We start from the raw sequence: 12,289 nt of genomic DNA, 5'->3' as shown, positions 1-12,289 counted from the left end.
TGTCAAGAAGCTCATAAAATATTCAGTTCACGTCGGCAGAGAGTTATGGCACGACTTCCCAGACTTATTGTTATTAACTTCTCTACACAACTTAATTGATTAATCCAATTTTAGACAGGTTTTTGTGTGTGTTTTTGCTCCGTGTGCTTCCGTCAGTTACTGCCTGCGGCGCGGGACACACACACACACACACACACACACACACACACGACCTCCATTTTCCCTATAGCCCTCCGACAGGATGGAGCATGTTCCAGACGTGACTCAAGACTCCAGATACTGAGCAAGAAGCCGCTGTTGTTTTGTAAGCGCCTGCATCCTGATAAAAAAACTAATAAAAAGACTAAAAGAAGCCCTGGAACAAGCGAGTATAAGGGGATTGTTTAAATAGTTTCATATAGTGAATGAAACGCTTGACAGATAAGTATTTTTCTCATTTAATTCAATTAAATGAATGTCATTTGTATCGCCCATTATCATCGGTCCTCGGACCCTCGCATATGAAACGTTAAAACTTCACCCCCAAAAACGGGCAAATATATAAAGGATCGCTCTCCCAGGATGCAATAGATATCATATGTTGAGAATGAACAACATACTAACATTCAAATGAGTCAATCTGTATGGTGTAAAAGCAGTAGAAATAACAGAATAATGATAACAAATGCAGTAAGAGAAACGTGACTAATAATATATATATATATATATATATATATATATATATATATATATATATATATATATATATAATAGTAATGATTAAGAACTGTAGCGCAAGATGAACAGATTATCTGAATTATTATGTGCTTGTTGTAATATAATTGTACATCTTGATATCTCACTGTGATTATTGATCATATTGTCTAATAACACGTAATACACATATAGCCCAGGTTGTGCATGATGATGTGAACATGAAGCGTCATACTTACAGGTACATGGGCTTTAAGAGGAGGTGAGATGGTTTCTCATTGACATGGTAGAGAGGGAATGGGTCAAATCCACCAATAAAATCGACTGAAAACAAAGGATCAAAACACATGAATTATGGAGGAAATAATAAAAGACAAAGGACAAGACGTGCATGATAAAATAATAATGATGAAAACATGAATGAAATGGGAACTAAAGACGCGGTGGGAACAGATGTAATGCAGGGATGATGAAAGGTATTCCAACACACAAAAATCAACAAAAAAAACTAAAATCTGTGTTTGTGCCTCGGACTGAAGGTGGAGCTGAACAGGTGAGCGCTGGACACCTGTCAAAATAGCCTCTTTTATTTTTTTATTTTGTCGCTCAGAAACAGAGGTGACCTTCAGCCACGAGGACCGAGCTCATTTCCACTGGAGAGCAGACCAGTGATGTCACTGGAGGAAGAGACACAAGGGCTGGAGTGTGTTTTATTATGTTTTACACAGAGGCAGAGAGAGAGAGGGGGGAGAGAGATGAGAGAGGGGTGAGAGAGAGAGGGAGACAAGAGCGAGAGAGAGAGAGGGAGAGAGAGAGAGGTGAGAGAGAGAGACAGAGAGAGAGAGAGGGAGGAGAGAGATGAGAGAGAGAGAGGGGTGAGAGAGAGAGAGAGAGAGAGATGAGAGCGAGAGGGGTGAGAGAGAGAGAGAGAGAGAGAGAGAGAGAGGGGTGAGAGAGCGATATTTGAGAGATTAAGGGAAAAGGCTTGCGGCTCTAGAGGGGGACACAAAGGCTGAGAGAGAGGTGAGCGCGAGAGAGAGGGGAGAGAGAGAGAGGTGAGAGAGAGAGAGAGAGAGGGAGAGAGAAAGATAGAGAGAGGGTCTGACCAGGGTCTGGCCAGAGAGATTACAGGAAGAAGCCAACATGTCCAGGAGCTTCATGGAACATTGTGACGGGGAGGAAAAGGAGAAAGTGAACCTGACTAAGTGGAAAAAAGAAAAGGAAAAAGGACTCCAAACAAAGAGCGGATGTTCAAGAGGATAAAATAATAAAAACTGGGCAGATCTGTTACTGCGGACATGGAAACTACTGTAAAGCCAAATCAGCTGCATCCTGATAAGAGGACTGCTGAGTGCTGATATGCAACAGGACGAGTGCAGAGCGCCACAGGGTGCTGGGGTGTGTGTGTGTGTGTGTGTGATGGTGACGGTGGGGGTATCTGTCCTGTGACCCTGCCCTGGTTTACGGGGACACGTTCCCTGCCGCAATGAGCCGCGCTGAGGAACACACACAGTCGGACAATAATGACGGTTTCCATTTTTAGACACGCTGGCAGCTCCAGGGTCCGCCCGGCCCGTCGCTTTGGGTTTTAATGGTTTCATTTGATTTATTTGCGTAACCTTTACTTATCCAGGATACGTCGGTCTTTGTCGAGACTGTAGCGTCCACTTAAAAAGAAAGAACACATAAGGACACAGATAACCGACTTAAAAACTCAAATCACTGCCGCGCAGTTTGTTTGTATCGATGTCCGTCCATCGCCTCATCCTTTCATCCTTTGTCATAATTAACGTATTCGTTCGTTGACTTACGACCCGTAAATGAGCCTTGTGAGGTCACCGTGACCTTTGACCTTCAAAATCCTACCTCGAGTCCATGTGTCCATGTTTGAGCCAAATCGGAAGAAATTCCCTTCAGGCGTTCCTAGCTTCGCACCATTAGCGCTGATTGCTGTGATCCTCCGCCATGTTGAGAGCCGTAAAGAAGCAATGTGGAAAATGTCCCCCCTAATAACACGTTTAAAAATATATTTTTGAAGTGCGTCGCCAAAAATGTTGCAGGTGCTAGGACCAACTTTCTCATGCAGACTTTTTTGCGGTTTGTTTGTTGCCGTAAAGCGGAGAAGTTGCATCAATGTCCGTCTATCGCTTCATCATTTCATCCGATTAGGTATTTGCGTGAAATTGTCATAATTAGCGTATTCGTTCGTTGACTTGCGACCCGTAAATGAGTCTTGTGAGGTCACCGTGACCTTTGACCTTTAAAATCCTACTTCGAGTCCCAAGTGTCCACATTTGAGCCAAATCTCAAGAAATTCCCTTCAGGCGTTTCTAGCTTCGCACTGTTAGCGCTGATAGCTGTGATCCTCCGCCATGTTGAGAGCCGTAAAGAAGCAATGTGGAAAATGTCCCCCCTATTAACACGTTTAAAAATATTTTTTTAAAGTGCGTCGCCAAAAACGTTGCAGGTGCTAGGACCAACTTTCTCATGCAGACTTTTTTGCGGTTTGTTTCGGAATGCTACCTCGAGCTGTGATCCTCCGCCATGTTGAGAGCCGTAAAGAAGCAATGTGGAATTTCCCCCCCAAATAATACGTTTCAAACTTCTTCTTTTTATTAAACGTTGCAGGTTCTAGGACCAACTTTCTCATACAGACTTTTTTTTTGTGTAAAACACTATATGTTATATATAAAGTTATACGCTCTGACTGCTGCTGTAACTGTTCCAATGACTTCTGAATTTTCATTCAACAAATGAGTCACGAGTCACACTTTCAGTTCATGAATCTGAGTCTCAGCAGCCGCTACCCGCTCAATGAAGACGTCCCAAGTGTCAAAACATTAGTCGCTGCACCTTTAATGGAGCCTCATGTCAGCCCATCTGATGCTGAACCTTTTCCACCATTCATTTCCTCCAGTCATTAGTCCGATCCCGACCTTCTACGCTGAACATTCAGTGTGTGTTTTCCACAAAACTCTTGATGATGCAATCTGTTCTTTGTAAACTATGACAGCATGTTTGTGCCGTTGCAGGTTAAAAAAAGAGAGAATACGTAGCTGGGGGTTGTGGGTAATGCTCCCGAGAAAACTTATTATATATTCTGTGAGTATAAAGAGGCAAATGTACGAGATAGTGAGTCTACTGTTTTTCTTCTACATTGTTTTTCTCACCACTATTTTTTCTCAGAAATCTATAACTTTATAATGTCGCAAATGTTTTTCCTTGTCAATTTTCCCCGTTAATCTCAGAGAATAAATGGACACCTTTAATCTTGGACATTCAGAGCTTTTCCTCATCACATAACACCTCCATTGCTCCATATGTTTTTTTACATTTGTCTTTTTATTTTACCCACGACGTCCGTCGTAAGTAAACAAACAAACAGCGCTTTGAAAAGGAATGTATAAAAACCCCGGCTTTGATGAAATGTTGGAACGCTGTAAGCTCAAATCTTGTGTTCGTTCTCAACAGGCGATCCAGCGGCTTTTCCCAAATGTTCTGGCATGTCTGCGTGTAATAAAATAAAAAAAATGAGATCAGAAAACACCAGCGAAGATGGGGGAACATCCACACATGAAACGGTGCATTGAACGCCGTCCTCTGTGGTCGAAACGGATTCCCTGGCAGCCGATCGCCGCGTGTGATCCTGTTACACTGAAAGCTGGTTTCTCCCGAGCAGAAGGTCTGCACTCACACGTCTGAGAAATGAAAGGTATGTGGGTCAACAGCGGGGGCCCCTGTGTGGGGCCCCTAGAAAAGCAGAGCAATGTAAGACGATTACGTCCAAGTGGAAATCAGAGGACCGAGAAGCTGCCAATCAATTCAGTGTGTGTGTGTGTGTGTGTGTGAAGGGCTGGCCAGCTGACAGTGAAATGAAAACACAGGCACAGAGATGAAGGGGTGAAGACCAGGAGGGAAAAACAGGGTTTTGTGAGAATTTAAAGAGAGGAGCGGGGGGAAGATCAAAGCCGCGTTTTCTCCGTCAGGAAATTTCAGCATCAGTTTCGAAATGATCTCCGTCCACTCGCATGTCACGTGACGGTGTCAACAGGAAGCAGGTTTTCTTCACACTGCGGTTGGTTTAGTTGCAGAAAATTCTGCAGAGGAAGAACGGCGATGGTGAAAAGAGGGACCGGAGGTCATGTGATCGGGGGGCGTGACCAATCAGGGGAGGACACGTCGTGACCGCTGAGACCCGACCGAGTAGCGAACGCTTCCCTGTTTGGGTTGCGAAAATCCAAGATGGCGACGGCTAAGATGCCAAACTTGAGGTTTCAAAACTGTAGTCTACAAACCTGTCTGTCTGTCTCTCTCTTTTTCTTTCTCTGTCTCTCTCTCTCCATCCCTCCCCCACACACACACAGTATTTCATGGAGCTCCTCGGGGTTTCATCCTGCAGCACTCCGTCTCTGTCCTCACACCATTACACGCCGTCACTGCCATGCAGGCTCCTTATTTACTTTAAAGACCCATTTTATTACTTTTGTTATTCTGCATATGAAAACTTCAGGTGTGTTTGAATGAGAGTGCACTTAAAGTCAATCATCCATGCAGAGAGGAGGACTGTTCCAGTAGAACCACAGAAGAATCGCCCACTGTGCTTATTATTGGATGTCAAAAGTTGGTTTAGAGCTAATTATCAGAATGTACAAGTAACCTTAAGTTTGCCGTTTGGTCGTGGACATCTTGGATTTTTGCAACCAGTGAATGAAAGTGACCATATTTGGAATGTGAAGGAATGAGAGAGGTCGCATACGTCTCTGGTGTCGACCTGTCAATCACCTTGTAGCCCCGCCCCTAAAGCATCCACTGCTTTATGGTCCGTTTGACTCTAAATGACCATAATTTACTAAATGAACATCATGCTGTATTGAAGAAGACTTGAAACTAGAGATTGAGATATAAACTCATGTTTACAATATTTACTGAGGGGATACATCAAGAGAAGTAGAGTCATTTATATAGACTTCTATACAACCAGAGGAGTCGCCCCCTGGTGGTCAGGAGAGAGAATGCAGCTTTAACACATGAAGCAGAGACTTCTATACAACCAGAGGAGTCGCCCCCTGATGGTCAGGAGAGAGAATGCAGCTTTAACACATGAAGCATAGACTTCTATACAACCAGAGGAGTTGCCCCCTGATGGTCAGGAGAGAGAATGCACGTTTTAAGACTTCACTTTTCAGAACCGGAGGTCGCCGCCTGACTAGGATCCTAAAAATGACTTCCCAATCGCTGAATGTTCTACTTGCAAATACAATTTTGGGGGCGAGGACATGAAAACCAGATCTCATTGATGACCTTTTCACTCTTTTACAACCGGAGGATAAGCTGCCACCTACACGCCCTCGCATCCCTCCAGCGTCTCTGTCTGCTATGGAGGATTTTCTGGGGATGTGACTCAGCACAGAGGGCGGCGGCATAATTAGCCGACATGCTAAAGCGAGCTTATCCCGACGCTGGGCTTCTAACTCCATGACCTACTTTACAAAGAGGATTTTCCCCACCACTCGCTCGGTCGGTGTGTCTGCTCACCACCGATAACTCTGCGGAACAAAGTCGCACACACACACACACACACACACACACACACACAAATATCTACACTCCAACGTTCAGTCACGCACAGTCAGCTAAACACACAAATACACGCAGTGTAAAGGTATGAGTGTGAATATACATATGTACTTTGAAAGTGAGAGGAAGTCACATCAAATTGGAGATCTCACACACACACACATACACACACGCATACACACACACACACATGCACAGACAGAGTATGAGTAATAAAGCCTGAAAGCCACGTCAAACCCTGAGCTGATGGTATATGATGCTCGCTATTCTGCCCATTGTGTCTTCTGTGCGTGTGTGTGTGTGTGTGTGTGTGCACGGGTGTGTGTTTCACCCCGCTATTCTTCACGCAAGCCTGAGCACTCGAATCTATCTCACCCGTCTCTCCCGAGAGTGAGAGAGTGCTCGGCGTGAGAGGAATTCCTGTCTTATCTCCTGATATTCTCGAGGAGCTCATCTTGTCTCGTGTTGTTTGCTTCGGCATGATGCCTCTCCTCCCTCTCCTCCCTCTCCTCGCTCTCCTCCCTCTCCTCGCTCTCCTCCCTCTCCTCCCTCTCCTCCCTCTCCTCTTCCGGCCTCTTCTCTCTCTCTTTCTGTGCCTCCTGAGGGTTCATCCCAACCTTTATTCTCTTGCCGAGGCGCAATCAACTGTGGAAGTTATTGACCGGCGAGGCGCTTAATGAGGCTGATAAAACGAGGGACCTGGGACCTCTAACTTTTTTTTTTTTTTTTTTTACAAGCACACCTCATTAAAGCTTCGAAAGCCAGAGACGGGGAAACGAGACAGAGAGCAGCGGAGATTTCTTCAACAATTGGACTCTCGTATATGATTATTCCATCTCACTGTGGAGAAAAGGGAGGAGTGAGAGTGAGAGAGAGAGAGAGAGAGGAGAGGAGAGAAAGTTTTGAGTGGGAGGAAAGATGCTAAGGCACGGAAACAGCTTTAATCTACACATCAAATGAGAGCGGTGTCTGTCTGTGTGTGTGTGTGTGTCTGTCTGCGCACCTGTGTCTGCATAAACAAGCGTGTGTGTGTGTGTGTGTGTGTGTGTGTGTGTGTGTGTGTGCAGGCAAAGGGCTCATTACAATAACAAAGAGCAGCGTTTTTTACTCCCGGATCAGAGAAGAACCGCCAGATAATTAAAACTAATAAAAAAAAAATCACCACCATGTTCTGTTTTCACCCTTTGCCCTTTTTTTTGTTGTTGCTCGCTAACCTTTTCCTCGTTGCTCTTTTTTTGAGTATTTTTAGCACCCGCTTTTGTGTATTTAAACAAACACAATCTGTGCCACGCGGGGAGCAAAGCTCAGAGGCCACAAAGAAACAAAAAGGAAAAGTCTGTTTATTTCTGGTTTTGTTTAGTTGACTTGACTCGTGCGGAGGTGGAGTCGCCCTCCAGGGATTACTTGGGGCCGGCGGGTGATTAAGTGGTACTGCCCAGAGCCGGGTGGTGATGCTAACCGCTCACAGCCAGTGAACCTCTGGTATGTGACCACCAAAGAAAGAACTCGTCGACAGGAAACACACACACACACACACACACACACACACACACACACACACACACACGGAACACCACATCACAAGTGCCCCCAAATTACAACAGTCTACAGGTTTAAGATGACATTTAGTGCGTGTGGCGCTTTGTGCTTCACGCCGTGCTCAAATCAAAATGAGAGTTTTTTGGTGCCTGAGCTCCAGATACTTCACAATTAAAGCTCTGACAAGCCCTTACGGTACGTTTAGGGTTCTGTGATGTCCGTCATGTGGGAAACACGGATAGCCTCTAGGAATTTCATGCTAAAAATGGAGCCGGCGGTCTAAACGTGGAACAAAATGTGGATGCAATTTATGAAAATTCAGGGTTTTCCCTTCTACGAAAAGCGGTTATTTCCCCCTCCTGGCATCTGAGCTGTATGAACGAAAATAAACTATGCCACTAAGTTTTGGTTGTATTTAGGGGTCACGCTGCTTCGCTGGGTTTCCCCGAACACAGTCATGTTGGAGAGGCGACTTTAGCACTGGTTTTCCTCTCGCTGGGCTTCCTCTAGCTCCCCAACAAAAGCCATCAGAGGCAAACTTGAGACGTGAGCCGACCGGTGTTGAAGGGTCAAATGAAGCTCAGGAATCCGACACTAACGGGTAAATTCACAGCAGTTTATTCGACAAAAAGAAGGAACGTTTGGTTTTATAAGCGGATTAAATAACTTTCTTTGATACATTTTTTTTTTATTCATTACATTTTAATATTTTTCTGATGAAATGTGGACTTTTTATTCATCTAACGGAATCTGGAGCAAAATAAAAAGGATTTCATGGGGCCCTGAGTGTGTATGAACACGTCCCTGAGAAACCCCGTTTAATCTCAGCTAATCCTCGCAGAGCGCAGATGCATTCAGGGCGGATATTTCAAAGGGACAAATATGGAAAGGCAGATCCTCATTCGTGTGGACGTCGCTCTGCGTCACCGGAGAGTTACTGCGCTGCTAATCAGATATTTACGACGGACGCTAACCCTTAGATCAACTGTTTCCTGCCCTCTGATTGGCTGACCTCCAGCGAGCGCCTCTGACCTTGCGTCCCGTGAGGTCACGGCAGCTGGGTCATTCATCACAAGGGTCCATCTCTGGTTTCTCCCTCTCCTCTTACGACTCATGTCACGACCCCCGAGAAGGAGTCCACCGCCCAGACGAGAGAGCGCTGACACTGAGCCACTTCGGAGGAGGCATGCGCACGTTTGAGCGTGCACGAAGGAGGGAAGGTGTGTGTGTGTGTGTGTAGAGAACGAGAGTGGGGGAGGTGCAGAAAAAAATACCCGCCCGATTGAACGACGGCGAGGACCACCGGACACGTGGAGGAGGATATAGGGAAAGAATGGGCTGAAGGAGGTGTGGAGAGGGGAACACATGGTTCCTTTGGAGAGAGAGAGAGAGAGAGAGAGAGAGAGGCCCAGCTGGAGTGGGGGAGGAGAGAGGAGGGAGAGCTGGAGAGGTGGTGGTGAGAGGTGGGATACGGGAAAAGATGGAGCCCTGTTCTCCTCAGTCCTGGAGTTTTCCATCACATCTGCGTGAGCGAGTCTGAGAGTGATTCATTAATTGCTGCAATGATCTGTTTCAAGAATGAGGTGTGTGTGTGTGTGTGTGTGTGTGTGTGTGTATGTGTGTGTTAAGCGACTCACAGCTGTCCTCCTCCTCGGTGATGGCGCTGACAACATAACAGGCGTAGACGAAGCCCAGGAGCTGTGAACACACAAGCAAACAAGAGAGAGAAGTTAGACTCCAGCGAGCCGGCGGCTGATAAACAGCTGCTTTAATGGGCACCAAAAAAAGAAGTAGAAGAAGATAACAAAACATCTGGAAGGAAGCACGTTTTTGTGGGGACGCAACACTGCGTTGATTATCTAACGGAAAAATAACTGAGATTAATTTGAATAATCAAGTTATGGTTGTCAGCTGTTCATCGAGGGGCATGAAGAGAATATTCATGTTGATATATTGTTTGTTTTTTACTGCGAGTCAGACAAAACCAGCAACATGAACACGTCACATTTTTAGTCAACAGATTAATTCAAAAATGAAAATAACTACAAGCATCTGTTATCCATATATTTATAATATGATATGGATCAAATAATTATGAAGCGAAGATCCCACAGAGAACTGACCTCACTTCTTCAGGCAGGGTTAGCAATCTTCTTCAAAAACATGTTTTTCGTCAAAATGTCTCGTTAAATCAGGACAGCAATCAATGGATGGAATCATTTGCCCAAAATAAACAGCAAAGTCTTCAACAAGCTGCTTTCTTAACAATCTCCATGTTTGTTGTGGATATTTGGAATGACAATCTTTGGGGGCGTGGCTTCGGAGAGAGGCCAAAAAGGGGCGGGGTTGTCAGTGTTGCCGACTTCACCGCTTTATCGCTACATTTAGCAACTTTTGTAGCTGATGCTCGCTACTCTCATTGCAAAATAGTTTGCAACACCGAGCTGGTTTTGTATTTCTTTGTATTCTTTTTTTTTTTCAATCTAGGGAACTCTTTGCAACTTTACCGTCTCACATCGGCGGTACTTTTCTGCACCACTTTGAAAAGCCCACTCTATGCTAGCTGCAACACGAGGTGGTGAAAACAGAGATGCATACATCAGGTGTGCAGAAACAATGAATGTGTGAATAAAAACAACAAAAAGGTGGATAATACGCCAGCGTGGCTTTGCGGTAACACCCTCGTTGGCGTGCAGCGGTCGCTCATGTGCACGAACACACACCAGGAAGCGACCGAGCGAGAGCACAGAGTCCCCGTTAGCTGACGCACAATGTGGGCAACCGGCGCCCACAGAATAGCCCGTGGGACTGGCAGATGGCCGTCATCGACTTGGAAACAGACTGGGTGAGAGGCAGACACTCTGAGAGACGGCCTCTCCCAGCCAGCCAGCCATCATTTGGCGCTCTGCCATGCGAATTAAAACGGCGCCGGGCACTTAGCCCTCCTCGCACACCGGGTACACAAACACAAAACCCAAAGGGGGGGGGACAGACGGTCTGCAACGGCGGCTATTTATATAACATTCATTCAACCTATAACTTCACTCCGTGTAATTATAAGGGAAACTAAGATGGCAAGCGGTCTGCGGGTCTTTCATCGCCACCGTTTGGGTTTCATCCCTGTTCATCACGCGCACGCGAGACATTCGGCCTTTATTGCATTCATCCAGATGTAGATTAAATGTTTTATTTATGAATGAAACGCAGGTGTGGTGTCGAGCGGGGAAGGGGAAGAGGGGTTTGTCTCTGTGTGGGCTCGATAAGACACTCATAACTCTTCTCTCTCGCTCCGTTTCCTCTCTCTCTATCTAATTGCCGGTCTCACCCCATCCATTACGATGGCGGTGAAATGGAGGTGAATTAGCATATGTATAAAGCCAGTGTCAAACACAAGATGGTGTTAACAGCAAGGGGGGGGGGCACACCCTGTTTTCAACCGCATTGTGTGTTTTCCCTGTAAAAGTGTGCGCTCGTACGAGTTAATATCGCCGCATGAGTGAGCGCTTGTTTCGTTTTCATAGAGGGCTCGGATCCCCGTTGCGGTCGGGGTGGGAGTCAAACACAGTAAAGCTGTCACAGCAGAGGAGGCTGTGCAGTGTTTGTGTAGCACACACACAGATGGGTGAGATTAAGGCCGTATCCACATTTACTACGGGTATCTTCCGCTACGTTCACAGGGCGTTTCAGAGCACCGAAATGGGAGAAGTTTGGAAACTCTTGGGTTCACGTCCTCGTGTGGACGGACGTAAATGGAGGAGTTTGTAAACGATGGCGTAGACGCCTTCGCTACTCGATTCGTTACGCCCCGATCACATGACTATGAACGACAGGTTGTCGTGTGGACGGAGATCATTTTCGTTTTAAAATGAAAACGTATTAGTGTGGATGTAGCTGTTTTCCAAAACAGGCTCCTGGTTTGACAGCTAACGGAATGGACGATATGAGTGGCTAACTGCTAACAGCTAACGTAATGGACGATATGAGTGGCGAATTGCTAACTGCTTACAGCTAACGGAATGGAAGATATGAGTGGCTAACTACTAACAGCTAACGTAATGGGTGATACGACTGACTAACTGCTAACTGCTAACAGCTAACGGAATGGACGATATGAGTGGCTAACAGAGGTGTCAAAAGTATTCACATTCATTACTCAAGTAGAAGTATATATACTAGGGTTTAAAAATACTTCTGTTAAAGTTGAAGTATCAACTCAAGCTTTTTACTTAAGTAAAAGTGTAAAAGTACTGGTTTAAAAACTACTTAAAAGTAAAAGTAATGTAAGGGGATTTTTTTTCTTCCATTAAGGACAAACTCTTCAGCCGCGTCTCAGGGGCCTATAGTGCACTACCCCACCTCCCCCAAAACAATCATTTTTATAAAGGCCATAATGACTATAATGTTTTAAAATGTTATGTTGAAAAATGTGGGATGCACTAGGCTACCCGTTTCAGCTGCATATATGCCCATTTAAAATGAT

The 12,289-nt window shown here is 45.4% G+C and overlaps 1 protein-coding gene across 1 annotated transcript in view; it reads right to left on the bottom strand.

Moving 5' to 3' along the window:
- Positions 1–928: 928 nt before the first annotated feature.
- Positions 929–12,289, bottom strand: part of nkain4 (sodium/potassium transporting ATPase interacting 4) — a gene marked incomplete at both ends in the record, with an annotated part of 50,365 nt that continues 39,004 nt past the window's right edge. Inside the window, 2 exons of the mRNA XM_079226680.1 lie at positions 929–1,017; positions 9,447–9,507. Coding sequence (XP_079082806.1) covers positions 929–1,017; positions 9,447–9,507 — 150 coding nt within the window. The remainder of the gene's footprint in view (positions 1,018–9,446; positions 9,508–12,289) is intronic.

Source organism: Taurulus bubalis (genome assembly GCF_910589615.1).
Source record: "Taurulus bubalis genome assembly, chromosome: 11".
Classification (NCBI taxonomy): domain Eukaryota; kingdom Metazoa; phylum Chordata; class Actinopteri; order Perciformes; family Cottidae; genus Taurulus; species Taurulus bubalis.
This window is presented reverse-complemented; position numbering and strand designations above follow the sequence as displayed.